Source organism: Ornithodoros turicata, chromosome 1 (genome assembly GCF_037126465.1).
Source record: "Ornithodoros turicata isolate Travis chromosome 1, ASM3712646v1, whole genome shotgun sequence".
Classification (NCBI taxonomy): Eukaryota; Metazoa; Arthropoda; class Arachnida; order Ixodida; family Argasidae; genus Ornithodoros; species Ornithodoros turicata.
The window spans coordinates 181,957,012-181,972,434 of NC_088201.1; the positions used below are offsets into that span (position 1 = coordinate 181,957,012).

The 15,423-nt window shown below is 47.3% G+C and overlaps 1 protein-coding gene across 1 annotated transcript in view; it reads right to left on the reverse strand.

Moving 5' to 3' along the window:
- LOC135378857 (uncharacterized) overlaps positions 1–15,423 on the reverse strand; it is a 39,360-nt gene that overhangs the window by 17,088 nt on the left and 6,849 nt on the right. The window contains exons 2-6 of the mRNA XM_064612003.1: positions 14,142–14,320; positions 13,666–13,731; positions 10,212–10,366; positions 8,412–8,443; positions 2,692–2,809 (exon numbers count right to left, since the gene is read on the reverse strand). Of these exons, the coding sequence (XP_064468073.1) occupies positions 2,692–2,809; positions 8,412–8,443; positions 10,212–10,366; positions 13,666–13,731; positions 14,142–14,320 (550 nt within the window). The remainder of the gene's footprint in view (positions 1–2,691; positions 2,810–8,411; positions 8,444–10,211; positions 10,367–13,665; positions 13,732–14,141; positions 14,321–15,423) is intronic.

The following is a 15,423-nucleotide window of genomic DNA, read 5'->3' on the forward strand; positions in this document are numbered from 1 at the left end:
CAGTCTGCTGTTCATCACCATCGTCCTCAAAGAATTGAAGAGCTTTTCTGTAGTCCCACTTGAGCCATAGCTGATGTAACCGTTGGCTTGACGTTGGTCAAGTCGTTGACGCCAGAGCCTGAACTTGCCATGACAGAAGTACCGTCGGCTCTATTCTCGTAAGCTGCCGAGCGACTGCACTACGTTTAACTAAAATCACAACTCCTTGCACGAGGGCTAGTCGCACGTGGACGGGTTCGGAACAGTCATGACGTCATACTGAATTTTCCAGGCTCTTCACATCCACAAATAACCCCCTTTCCAGTTACAGTTATTGTAGAGGGTGAAGAGGGTGGGCATAGCTCTCTTTGTGCAAGGGAATATTTTAAAGGGAATCCTATTTTAAAAGTTCTTCTGAAGAATGTAGGGAGATTCTTGCCCTCCATACCGATACCGTACATAAAAACGAGACGAAAACGAATTGCTACGTATGGTTTGTACCTTGCTGGACCGTCCATTGTCCGGAAAGCGAATTTTCACACTAACGAGACGAAAATGCATCGAAAAAGTTTGGTACTCACAAAAATCGCCCATAATTCGAGTTGTCCATATTAACGACGCACGACTGTACCTTGTTTTCATGATTTTTTTTCCGTGATGGCTAATATCAATTAGAATCACCAAATAGGGGTACAGAGTATAATATTCCTTTCCCACGTCGGAGCCGCAGTCCGCTGTCCGCGATTGGGCCCCCCGATCGTGTCACGTGGTTTCTCCGCCGTCTAGGCTGAGTCACATCCACGCAAAACCGGTTTCCTGAGTTGCGAGCTGGCTCGAGGGAGCGTTGTTCTCCGCCAGGAGAGGTGGGAGATGGGCGTCCCGTTGCTAGGCGACGCAGGCGCGGCTGACTCAAGATGGCGGTCTCGCTCGCCGGCGTGGCTCAGTGCCGCTACAGTGCTCCCTATTTAGTGACGCTAATGTGAATCTCGTCTAGCTCTGCCGGGGTAGTCGGTACGGTTAAGGGTCCCTTTTTTCTATTGATGGGATTGACGGAATGGGATGGGCTTGCCAAGCTCATTGCCTTGCCAAGAGTGGGAATTGGCCGTACCTTTTCATTTCCAGGAAGTGAAACCAACGGAATTATCACAGTTATTTCCATTACTAGGAATGGAACTGGAATAGATGACCCCATTCCGCAACCCTGGTAGGCAACATGCTCGGTGACGTAATGGCTCGTTGGTTAAAGAAACGGAAGCTGCCGTCTCTACCACTTCGTATTCAGCCAAATCCACTGCGAATGCGACTGCCTTGCCATCTCCTGCATTCTCCTGCGAAATGGTCTTGCAGTCCGGCTTACCTTGACTGAAACAGTCTACTCCAGTTCGGAAAGGCACACGCCGGATGACTGGCATTGAGGCATGACGTCATGATACACATAAAATGGCGCTTCTTTTGCATCGACGAAACCGAACCGTAAAACGCAATGTTAACAGACTCTCTTGCTAAGAAACGTCACCGTGACGTAATCACGACGTTGGTTGACTTTGCGACAGAGCGGACGGAGAACACAGCTGTTTCACAAAGACGTATTCCTCCACAAATGCCAAGGACCGCTTCTTTGTATTAATGGTACACATTCCTTCATTCGGGTTCCCTGTCTACTGGGGAAGGAATAGAAAGCTCCGCACAAGGGTTGGTAGCATCGTTTCGAAAGACAATGTCATAATCCTGTGCGGAATTTGGTTTGTTATTACCACCTAGTTCGCGCTGGCATCGCATGGAAACCACACGTGCACTCCGAGAGAAACTCGTGCCCTTTTGGTTCCTGAAGATGGAAGAGCCCGCTAGCCATCTTTAGAAAGGGCTACCGGTAGAATGGGTACTTATTGAATTTTTGTTATAGTAGTTCCAGTCTACAAAGTTGGTGGCGGTGTCTCATGTCATTTGTTTGTAAACGGGGAGAGGTTTATTCCCAGTGTTCCGCAACAACCACGGACTATAAATTTTGTGTTCTGCCTTTTCCCTCTTCTTCCTTCTCAAGTGGAGTCTCCTATCGGTATCCCAAAATGATTTGCCCAGTCATTGCTGGAAGTCATTTTGTGGCGAGTCCTGGGTTACGAGATTTGGCTACTTTGCGCCAAGCTGGCAACTTTCTGACCGTCGTGGCGGCAAAATTTGGGAAATGGCGGCTTGGCTCTTTTCTGACTACCTTTCTGGACATTTCTTCGCGTACCACATAGTTTGCAAGTACGCAAGGTACGTGCTTTCCTGTATCCACAAAATTAGCCAGAAGAGAGCCAAGTCGCAATGATCTTTCCATTTGTCGGTGCGATATCCTTCGAACTGTTTTGCTTGAGTGCTAGGTCTTTTGACACTCGATAAGGAGCCTTTCACTCAACGCATGACGCGTGCACAGCACCAGCTATGCAGAAATGGCTACATACAAGGTCTACTTTTGGCTACTTTTTCATAGCGCGTTGGCGACTTTTCAGGATTTTCACTTCGCAACCCTGGCGGTCATCAATAAGGGGAGGCACCAGCCGGTTCCTCTGCAAACCCCGTGGAGGTGCACCTCCATGGATGTTCCAGTCATGGATGTACAGCATCGAAAGGTTCGGGGATTCATAGACCAGCAGTTACCGCGAGATTGCGAAAATTTAAATATTGTTCCACATGAAGTAGGGTATTTATATGGGGCTGGCGTCTACTTACAGCTTCTCCAGTGCCACAAACAGGTCTTGATATACCCCGTAGCTGAACGGGTAGTCGAAGAGGACGACAGTTTTATATTCCGTGCACATCCTGGCATAGTACTCACTGTTAATATAATCTGCAAATAAGTTTTTTACGGGTTGTGAACATCACTATAAAGCCAGCATAACGCGGCAGTAAGGCAGTGGAAAAAATACCTGAGTGAGCGCAATAACAAAACGCGCACCAGTACCCACACCGTAGTACTGACAGCTACGTTTAATTGTGTGTCTTACACTGCCTCCGGGTGGTTTGTGTTTGCTGTGAACTATTTTTATCATGACGGCAACTGATGTTCTGAGGCTGGAACACATAGAAAGGACAAATACACATACAAAGCCTCAAGTGCCTAAGAAATTAATGATGAAAAAAGGAAGTCACCGAGAGGGTTAGCCAGGGTCCAGAAGATGTGGGTTCGAGCGCTACAGCTGGCCACCCTTTTCGGTGACTTCCTTCGTTCATCAATTATTTTTATCGTTTTATAGCGCACTACCGACAAGCCCGGACATCGACACTCATGGATTTAATCTGTCATCGGATTTAACCGATGAGATTGTTCGGGTGTTGTGGCTCCGGTTATGACAACTCGGAAAAACTCGGGAAAAACTCGGGAAAAAGGTGCTGACGGCGAGGTTCGAACCCCTCCCTCGTGACTGCCGGTCAAACATGCTGCTGCTGCACCGCGACAGCAGGGCTTTCTCCCGAGCTAAGGCGTAGTGGCAGCATATGTGACCGGAAATCAGAAGGCCCAGGTTGCAATCCTAGCGTCAGCACCATTTTCCCGGGTTGTTTGGTTTCATCGATTTTGTGCGCTGGAGTCTTTTGTGTTTGTGTTGTCCCTATTCTTGGTCCCTGGCCACATCCAGCACACCTACGCTCTGCCCTCAAGGCTCTCTTCACCTTCCTGGACACCACAGGACTTCGATCCATATTGTGAAGGGGCTCATTATTTTGTTCCCCGCATCACCACCAGCAGTAGGGTAGAGTATCGCCCCCGGCGATTAAACTCCCCAGTCATCATCCCGTAATAAAGGTGTTGTTCTTATTTGTTTGTGTTGTTCATGTTTGCAGTTCGCCTCAGCTAATTTCTGCTTGCTTACCTAGTCTTATCGCCGCCGGCATTCATTTCGTATCTCTTGACTCTCATTTGCGCCTTCGCTGAGGCTATACCGATGTCATTTTTTAATGCGTGAGCATTATAGTCCTCGCTACGCAAGAATCGCGGCGTGATCTGTCTGTAGTCACGGCGCGGCGCGCATGCGCGGTGAGTGGAGGGGGAAGGAGAGGGCGCGTGGAGAGTGCGACGCGGCCACGGCGCCGGATCGTGAGCACTCGGCAGTAGTGATGGGCGATAGTCATCCAAACACTATCGATAGCACTATCGATGATGGACATGTCTACTCATTTGAGTATCGACGGTTTAGATAGCTTCACCTACCGATATTAAGCTAGACACAGTCCAAACTCGCTTGCTGCGAAAATGTAGAGGTCACATCTCCGAGTTGTGTATCAGTCTAGCCACATACATTTATTTATAGTTGCACAGTACATATCTTTTAAATAGTTTCGCGCCTTTAGCATGAAAAAAAAAATCGATTGCACGAGACAGACGAGCTGCTCCGAAAAACGGACGGGAACTTCTGTTCTGCTACAACCAACAAAGCACAGAAAGAGATTTCGTGGATTGTTGTGCGGTATGCGCATTGTTGTTATTACTCAGAGCAGCCGCATACGCTGTCAAACTGTAAGTAGTTTGTGTTACTGTCACAGTAATACGGGTTCGTGAAACTTAAGGGCCACTAATTCCTCTTCACAAATGCCAAATTTATAGAAGTGTGTAGATATATACTCCGATATTTCGTATTTCTTGAACTTCATATTTTATTTCCATGATCCGATTTTTTCTCCTGAGAGGTAATTATGAATCACGTGCGAAACGCGATCTTCGAACTCCATGCGAAAAATGACAATTCGGAAGCTTTTGTTTCCGGTGGAAATATCTTCGCTTTCAAGAGAGAGAGAGAGAGAGATTATTGGTTTAATGGCACAAAGGCAACAAAGGCCATAGAGCGCCAAACTACGGTGAGTATGCTTTCTAATGGAGAGTGAATAAACAATAATTCGCACGGGTGAAACGCGAACTCATGTGCATTTTTAAAAACATACATGAGAAAAATTTGAAATTCGTAATCAACAAACTATTGATAGTTTGCAGGAATCAAACGCGAAATCAGCAAGTTTATTTCCAACATAAACCTGCTCTTGCTCAGATTTTTCGCGGTGGGCGAACTCTTGATAGTTTGCTGTAGCCAAATGCGAATTCAGAAAGTTTCGTTCTTAAAACAAACCTGGTCAAATTTTAAATTCAGAGAGAAGAAACTCTTTATATCTTTATAGTTTGCAGGAGCAAAATTAAAATTTTGATGTCGGATTGAGCAAACTATTGATAGTTTGCAGCACCGAAAGGCGAATTCAGAGGGTTTTTTTTTTCAAAAGAAGCATGCTAAAATTTTAAATCTCGAGTGAACAAACTATTGGTAGTTTGCACGAGCGAAACTCCAACTTCGCATAAATTTTCGCTTTCAAAAGAAACAAGATAGAATTTTAAATTCGGAGTGAATAAAGTATGGATAGATTGCTGCCAGGAGCAAATTGCTGGATTGTCTTGGCTTAAGCGACGTGAAGCTCCGTGAAGTGCACCACCGACGCAAAAATCACGACGAAAGTGCACACCGACGCAAGTGCACAAGTCATGGTACTATCGATAGTCCGAAAAACTATCGCGATACTACTGACATTCCGGTTCACTCGATAGTTGGACCGATAGTTGGGTCGATAGTATCACCCATCACTACTCGTCAGTGCACAAGGTGGTGGTCGACACGTTCAGACGTGTCTCCGTGGGCGCGCCATGGGTTATAAAAGCTGTGCGAAGGAGTAGCAGCGGCGAAAGAAGGCTGCGAAACTGCGCCGCCAAGCTGAATCCGAGTAAGTCAGGAAGGCTCGCTTGGCTGCGAATGCTGTCTCGCGTTAGCGTTGTGTAGGATCGTGTAACGAGTTGTGTGGCGTTCGTGAAGGGTCGCTGAAGGAATGTGTCGCGTCGTGAAGGAGAGTTCCCAAAGTGTTTGCAAGTTTTAATGCTAACGTATTTGCGTCGGATCCACCTCTGTTATTTTTCTTTTTTGCCACATTCGGGGAAGAAATGCTTTTAATATGAGTGTGACTGTACGCATGGTTTATAGGAGGATATGGTGGAGCTTCGTCCTTTCTGCTCCTATATGCAATTAACTATTGACCAGGGTGATGAACCGAAAAAAATATGGGTTCGTGCTCGCGTTGCTTGGATTTCGTTCCGCTTCTGTTCCGGTTCGGCTGCCCCCAAAATCGTACTGTTTGGGAAACCGGTTCGCAGCCCCGAACCGGTTAGCAAACCTGTTCAACACTGCCGTTTTCATATCTCCATCAAAGTGCTTTTATTAGGAATTGCGTGACTAGCAAGTGCAAGCCAGCAAGTACATTGTACATGTACTTGCTGGCATGCGAGCTGTCCTCGATTAGGAGTGTACGATTAAACTCATATGCTCAACGTGCAGCCACAGAGCTTCGGCTATTTTTTCTGCATTTTTTTTGTATATCTACCTGCTGGCTTGCACTGCGGCCGGATTTATTGCGTAGCTAGGACTATAATGCTGACGCATTAAAATATAGAACTTCGTAATCTAAACATGCCACAAGTACCAGGCGGCTTTTCGAGTCGTAAAACATATGATTTCGTTTGCGGTAAGAAGAGCTGCGCACATGTGCAGTTCAAGTGGAACTACTGCGAACTTTTTTTCCGAATGATCCAAAGAGTTCGAATTTCGCGAAGTTTTGCGTATTCGGGCATAAAAGGATTCGCGTCAAACCAGGCTCTACTTATTATTGGCTTCCGAGAATCATCTCCTAGAGAGATCGACCAGTCGAGACGCCGGGCATGCGACTCCAAAAAGAATGTAACAGAGAGAAAAGAAGAAGGTGCGTTTCTTACGATTCTTTCTTCTTAGGATAATGAAGAAAAGAGAGGAGACCTATTGCTCTGAGAAGTGAAGCCGAGTTTGGGAGGCACTCCAGTGACATCAACGCTCGCTTTCTGGTTCATAAATCTCTATGGGAGCCCCCGACGCATAGTCTCGGATTACTTGGAGAGGTGTGGTGTGGCCCCCAAAGTGGCGTGTGCAAAGCGACTTCATTTGGCTATTCAGGTCACGTGACCCTCGCGAGGCTCAAAATATGTTACGGCTCGTCTCCTATCCTCACGTCACTTGCCCCACGCTCTCTCTTCTGTCGAAGAGCCGCTGGGGCGCCTCCTTTCCTTCTGTCCTGCATGGATGAGTGGCATGACGTCCCATACTGAAAGCTGAGGGAAGGAACTTTCCTCATCCGCAAAATTTAAAGGCAGAAACGCGCCGACCTTGTAGTCCGGTTGACCTTGACTGGAACCGGCTACCCCACTTCGGAAGCTCGCATGCCCGGCGACTGGCATTGAGGGATGACGTCATAATACACACGGAAATGGGCCTCTTTTGCAGGGACACCAAAACCGTACGGCTAAACGCTGTTAATTCCCAGTGTTCTGTAACAACCACAGTGGCCGAGATTTGCGGACTATGAACTTGAGTTCACACAAACATTGTAGAACCAACATAAGCAAAGTTTCGGTCCCTCTGTACAGAACTCATCTAAAGCGGAGCTGGCGCCTTGAAATCTCCCCGTGCCTTTCCAATGCTCGGTGGACCGTCGCACTCAACGGAAAAATACGTCACGCCAAACGTTTCAATCCCCAGGCGCTTGTCGTCTGCTCCGGTACACCCACACGAGGTGGAAGCGCAAAAAAGCTCGTTGGTGTCAGACACTACTCCGGATGCGTTGCGTTCATCCACAGGGGTGGCATCCAATGTATTGCTCGGTAGACGAAAGCGTGCTGGGTGAACGCAATGCATCCTGGACAGGTCCTGGTCTCACGTCACAGCAAATGTCAGGGCACACGTGACCTTAAAGATGGCGGCGCCCTTGATCGGCGGCCAAACCGTTTGTAAACAGTGCGGTTGCTGTTTCTGGACGACGTTTTGGATGTTTTTTGATCACGGTAATTATTTTTATTCGATAATCTCGCAGTAAAACGCGCAGTTTTACACATAAAGCCTCGTATTGTTGACAACAACTTCTAAAGATGTGATGACGACCGCGCGTTACGACTTACCGAGCCAATGCCATGTACTTAAACTAAGGTGAGATGGGCTACCATGTTGCGAAAGAAGCATCAGATAGTTTACGCTGGCCAAATATGGCTATCTCTTGGTGTTATGAGGGCGAAAATATGTTGGTAAGCGCCAAAACGACATGTAAACAAAGTCACATGACCCCAATTTAACGTTTTCTATGACGTGCGACCAGGACAAGGTGGCAGTTTTGCCAGAAGCGCCCGCTTGAGGGTAATTACAACAATAGCGGGTTTGTGTCACCGCTGTGCGTTCATCCCAGTGGAGGCCGAAACAGTCGCACTTCGAAGCGCTTACTTAATCCATCCTATGATTAGACTACTAGCCCGCGCTGGTGGCGTCGCGAACCTGTATACAAATTGAACCGTGATTCGTTCAACAGCCCGCACCAAAGTAGATAAAGTAGAATGTTTCTAATCTTACATGAGGTGAAGGCATGCTCCGTCAGCAGGTTCCTGTCGGAAGAGAGCATCAGGCTGTGTTACACTTGCAATCGAATGCATACTTACACGTCATTAGACAACGCTCCTGTAATACAGCAGCTTCATAACTGAAACGTTTAGCGTCAACGAGCAATGCATTTAAAGCTCCAGCATTGAATTCAAGGCTCTTTCAGAACTTTACATGTTAGACGCTTGGTTGCGCTACAGGGATGCCTATATATATTAAAGGGAGTCTGGCCATTAATGGGTCACGGTTATACCTGAAGCTTCACCCACGTTTCCAGCTTTCTGGCCAATGGAGAGTGGAAATATGGGACGCTGTCAATCAACCTATCCTCACTATTTGTCCCCCCTATCCGTCATTTGCAGCGCCATTTTGTGTGGCAAGTGGATTGGGTGGCATTGAAGTGGATACCTTTCGCAATCTGCAGAACTAGTGGATATTTCGTGCAAATTTGATGAACGCCACCTAGGGTGCGTGGGGCACGTCGGGAATAGTCGTCTGCTTCCGTCGTTGTACCGCTACCGGCAGAACCACCTGCTGGGACACATTCTGTCGCCGGTACGATTTTTAAACAAATGTGCATGAATAGTTGGAATATAAAAGGCAAGAATGATTATATCCATGAAATTCAGCAATTAAATATAATATGGTACAGCACAGTGCCGTTTTTTGTTGTGATTGCGTTGTGATCGCCGTGTTCACTAGGCCTAACACCGTCGAGAAAACGTATTATTTTCCGTTAGATATCGATGGGTGAGCATCAGTTGAAACTAATTTCTGAGAAACGTATATGAGGATGTACATTTGCAGCGTAAAATCAGAGTAGTCTGTGAAAAAATTTTCTTACGAAATCTCCGCTTCGCCTTTTTTGTTTTCGTCGCCATTTTGGGTGGCAGTGAGGTGTCATGGCGACCCCCTTGATAAAAAGCAAACGAATCAGTGGAGCGAAACTGTGATTGACAGGTCGAGCCTCTTTTTGCGACTCCTCCCAGTGGGCAGACTTCCTTTACGGCTCTGGCCTAATCGGCATTTGTTTCAGTCCTCGTTAAAGAGTGCGTCCGTGACAGGGGTATAATTATCCACCTACATTGTTGTTGTTTTTGCTGTTTATGCACGCGTTTAAAATGGTACGTTGCCACACAACACGCTGAAAGTGGCCACTGCGCAGACTGATATTGTTTTTGTTTCTGTCTCAAAAATGCACAACTGTTGCAAAAGTCGTCCCATTTTCGACCAATGGGGAGGGAGAATGTAGTATCGTAAGAAAAGGATGGTTGGTAGACCCAAGCGTGTTGCGTTGTGCACGTCTTCTCATACGGCGGACTTCTGTGGCACACCATCCGGAAAGGTGTCTTGTAAAACACACCCGTCCTTCGAAATGGTGCATTCTACGGAAAACAGCGTTTCGGAAGGGTGTTCTGTTTAAACCACTCTTCCGGACTGGTGGTTTAGATGTCGCCTTTATCAAGCCTGTTATTATTGTTCCACCTATCCAAGGCTGTTATTCCAGTTGACCTTGCGTAATTCAAAATGGTGTTCATTATTAAAAATACATTTACACGCTGAAATGTGTAAAAATATTGACTTGTTATGGACAAACGGTTTTCAATGGTAGTTCCGTAATTCCATTGTAGTGTGAATAGCAGGCGTGCGTAAAATATACAAAATCCACCGTTCCAACATGGGAAGGCCAAGCAACTTCCTGGGAATAGTTGGTTACGAGAACACGCGTCTGGACGACTAAGTCCTTCCGAAGTCATATATGATGTGACATACCCTGTTAGCACAACTATGATGTCGGCAACCATCGCCTGAGGATGCTCCCTGATGAACTGCCATAGATCCGGGTCGACAATTTTAAGGTCAGGTGGAGGTGAGTACCTGTCTGAACTTCTCTTGGGAAGGTACAGTTCTTCTTCTGGCAGTCCAAACTGTGAGAAGCAGATGTCTGAAATTCTATTGGGAACAGGTACACTCAAAGTAGAAACAAAAAGAGTAGATTGAAGACAATTTATAGCTTCAAATTTCGGAGACTGAAATTAGTCCCCATTTAAAGGTCGATTCGTTCCGTTCGAGCAATGGTTGCAGGCAATGGACCTTTTTCACAACGGCTTATGCGCCTGACCTTGAGGCGTCGGAGAGAGTTATCTCCGTTTTCATTAGATGGCGCAGTATGAGCACGACAGAAGTGGGGATCTGTGGGGAGATCGCGCGAACAGCGCGAGCTCGTCAGTCCCACTCCGGACCGGTTTTGGTCCTTCGTGCTGCCCACGCGGGTTTGTTTTCACGCGCTCAGAGCGTAGTTCGCAGGAGAGCCGCTAGGATACGACGCGTATGTGTAAAAGGTCCATTGATGCTGCAGAGAGTAAGCCCCTTCGACACGGTGAGCAACTGGCTGCGTCGTAGTGTTGAACCATAGCCTCCTATATACTGACATTATACAGGAGGTTATGGTTCAAATAATTCGCAATACGGTAGTGGTGGCGATGATGAAACGGCTGGCCGGTGTGGGCCTGACAGAGGTGGGCAACGTCACGATTGACGCCCTGAGGGATGTGCGTCCTGGGCCGACTTCTAAGGGAACTGTGCCGACATATTCGACATATGCTCAATTGGTAGAGCCCTGGATCGGTAATCGCAATACGGTAAACTCATAAACGCAAAGAAATGTCATCGTCGTTATCTTCGTCTAACAGCACGAGAGCGAAAATTGTAAATGTGATTGACAGTTTTCAATGTTGTATTCAAGGCAGACGTGTAAGCCGACGGAACTTTGACCGGTGGCTGCGTCATGCCCATTTAACGACCGGCAGCGGCGACGTTAGCTGCGCGAACAAATGAGAGTCAAAAACAGTACAGAAGCGCGACGTACTGTCATCGGCACCAATAAAAGCAAATTGGACTTCGCGAGAGGGCTGCAATGCGTCTTTTCGCGCCAAAAAACAGACCCAGAGCCGTTTATAGAGAGAGTTTGGCCATTAGGAGGAGCCTAACATAAAGCGCGTCATGCGACATCACGGCTGAACGACCTTCCTTATGGTTCTCTATTGTTATCCAGTCGTCAACCGGTCGCCGACGCCATATTGATGCTGTTCATTGTTTACACTCCAAGGGGAGAAGACACGTGCGTACTTCTTGCTTCGAAAGCCTTCCGTCCTTGAACTCTTTCTGTTTGGCAACAAAGCCCCCCTTATCAATGGCGCCTGTGGGTCATAAGCCGGTTAAGGCTGGTTTAGAGTCCGGCGGAGCGGGGTCTAACGACGCGCAGCGCACGGTCGCGCATCGCGAGCCACTGTCGGTGAGTTCATAGTTCAACGACACTCGGCGAAGCGCGGCAGCAACGCGCCTTACGTCAGCCGCCGTCGGGGGAGTAGAGCAATGTTCTACAACTGGCGGTGGCCAGCGAGCTGTGTACGGCGCGGGCTCCGGTGGACTCGCATTTCCAAACATGGCGTCGTCCATTGAGCCTTTGATCGAAGCTGTTAAGGAACATCCGTGCCTATATAATACACGACGGATGGATTATAGAGACAAGCAAAAGAACGAGAACATCTGGGAAGACGTGCGACTTTCTTCAATGTCCATCTTTGGGGATACCAACCGTATTACAGTAGTACAAGCATACGATGGGAACATGGATTGTCTTTAGTCGGATTCCAACACGGGGGTACAGTTGCCAGATATGACTACTTTCCCACTACGAAATGTGAAAATCTCCGGAAGTGTTTTCGTTGCGCTGCGCCGAATCGCGTCAGACTATGATCCCGGTAGGATGAGGAAGCGTGTCGTAGCGAATGCTGGCTATCGGCGCGCAACGCGGGCGGCGATGGGCGAAGACTACGTCGGACTCTAAACCAGCCTTTATTCCCGTAGATTACATTCAGCGCGACCACGAAGCTGTCGACCAGCTGGCGGAAAGCATCAATATGGCGCGGACTAGATGGCTGATGGGCGGATTCCGCTTGGATTCAGGCTTTTTGGGCGGCGCAACGACGACTCTGACGTCAGAATAGGCTCCACCCACGAGGGGCAAAAGATCAGAGAATGGCCAAACTCTCCCTATAAATGGCTCTGAACAGACCTGTGCGAAGGCGCCCCCGGGGCGCCGGTTTGGAGACGCTACAGATGGCTGCAGCACAGTATCCGCGGCGGCATGCCGCGGCCGCGAACACTAGTCTAATGGACCTTTTTCACATACGCGTCGTATCGTAGCGGTTCTCCAACGAATCACGCTCGGCGTGACAACAAATCCACGTGGGTAGCACAAAGGACCAAAACCGGTCCGGAGTGGGGCCAACAAGCTCGCGCCATTCGCGCGATCTCCCCACTGGTCCGCACTTCTGTCGTCACCATACTGCGCCACCTAGTGCAGACGGAGATAATCCTCCCCGGCGCCTCAAGGTCATACGCATGCGCATAGGCCATTGCGAAAAAGGTCTATGCAAGGGCACATTCCCTTGGAATATTTTACATCAATCGCAGGGGCAGCTTCCATGCTGCTATCGTCGCCTTCGTAACCCGCGCCGACTGGGCTGCGCAGTTTACATCTCGGAAGTGACGTCACATAAGCCAGCCATTGCAATTGGATGTCTTCGGAGGAGGAGCCAAGTGATTGACATAAGAGATCGCTCCTGGGACGATCCGTGCTGCAAATTCAGCAACGGGATTGCGGAACCCGTTCACAGAGCGCAACCTAGTTGCACGCGACTAAAGTTTCATCGTGTGAATAGTCGCGCGATACCGGAATCCCGAAACTTACTCACCAGCACTGCGACTACTATAGTCCTCAACATTCGCACAAGACTCAGTTAATTTAGTCTCGAAAGGGACCTGTGGTTCTGGCAAATCACGCACACTCTAAGAAAAAGGGTGTGAAAAGGTGCTGGTAGGTTCTATAGTTAGCACCTAGGTCAATGTAGCGTCTGATAAAGGGTGTAAAATGGTGGTAAAAGAAACTATGATATATCCAAATTGCTACAAAAAGGAGTACGCCCTTGGTACGTGGCAATGGTTGGCGGACAACGTGCTATGCGGTGAAGTTCTGTTTCGGGAGTGAGGTAGCAGGTAGAACTTTACGACCTGCTAGGAACAACATATGCGACAACTATTACCTCCAAAATGGTGTAACTGCTCCACCCCTTTTTTCTAAGAGTGTAGTTGTCAAAGACATTAAATAACTCATTCCCCCCCCCCCCTTGGAGTGCAGCGTATTTCGTGAAAAGGTACTTACCACATACGTGCCTGATACCTTGAATTTGAGAAGGCAGTTCCTCTCCCTTTCAAATTTAAATGTCATCTATAAACGTGAGAATAATACTGAATATTACAACTGATAATACGTGGATTCGCGAGCCAAAATAACACAACGGTCTCTGGACTAACAAAAGTGAAGTAGTGCTGACCAGCTGGTGCATGACTGCAAGAGAAAAATTCTCGTTTTGAGAATTAGAAACGCGCCACGTTCAGTCGAAGCCTTTGGGACAAGTACACTTCCTTCCTGGGGTATCGACATACCAGAGTGTGGACGCCCCGAGACTCCCCGAGAGTGGGAACCTTGGTTCCAACAAAGTCTTTAGGGAATGCTTGGACTATGCCGAGCAGAGCCATAATATCGATAACGGTATCGACATCGGTATCGACCACTTCTCGGCCACTCGAATTATGATTTTTTTCTAAACGTTTAACATAGTACACAGCTATACCTACCATGTTCAACAGACTCTGTGCGTAGAGATAAAAGTCGTTCGGTCGCACAGTGTTGTTGAGCTGCTTCGGCGAAGGGTATCGCAGTGGCATGTAGAAGTGGTCTCCAACGAAAAACACGTTGTACGGGCGCCAGCGATACATGTTGGAGATGCCTTGCGAATTGCTTATGATTTCCGAATCTGAAAAAAAAAGAAGAAAATAACTGATTTTTATTTGATTCGAATTGATTTGAATGAAATGGAATTGAACGAATTTGACCGAATTTGAAATTTATTGATTCGAAAGCGTGGAACAAAAAAAATTGGTGATTTAATGGCAAATGCGAGAGAAATGCATCTGCATTAAGCGCCTTTTCCGGTCCATACTTGACTTTCGGGTATCCACTTTGAGTCAAAATCCAACCCACAGTTGTACACTTCCGGCCTAAACCCGACTTCCGATTGTCCACATCCGGTCTAACCTGACTTCCCGTTGTCCACCTTCGGTCTATACTTGACTTCCGGTTCGACACTTTCAATATCGATATGTAAGTACGTCTAACAAACCTCTAATTAGCCTCAATTACTTTCAATTACACTTTAATTACCGAAGGTAGCCGGAGGTTACATGAGGTACCTTGAATTTCATTTAATTTCCTTTAATTACGTTTACTTGCTTTAATTACTGTCATTTCCCCTTTAAGTGGCGTTAATTACCATTAATTACATTTAAATACCCCCGGTAACCTGTGGTTACGTTCGGTAATCTTTAACTTCGTTTAATCTTTCTAATTACAATGTCTTACATTCAGCTTTGAACTCTACTTTCTCACTTTAATTGCCTTTAATTACATCAAATTACCTTCACTTACTTTCACCTCTTACTCTTAATTACCTTCAATTACTTCAGCTTGAAATCATTTACCTCAATTTACATTTACCCCTCTAATATCCCCTTTACGTGTCTGCCTACACCGCTACCACGGTGAGGCTTCACCATCTGATACACGGACAGCCTGTTTCATTTTGAAACTCCGAATGCTAACGCATTAAAAAGGCTGCTGTGGGAAAGGGGAGCTCGGCCGTGCCATCGCTGTAATTTTGTACTCCTTGCCATCACTACTGCTCATACCAACTTCAATAGACTTCTACGCGAAAAACGTTATCATGGCGTTGGTAGACAGACTGAAACCGAAACAATTCGAAAGGGGAGGGCTGGGTCCACGAATGCGCACTTATCCGCTGCTTTCTACTGAAAGAAAAGTAGGACCGAAAGTTCGGTCCCTTTCAGGGACCATCGTAAT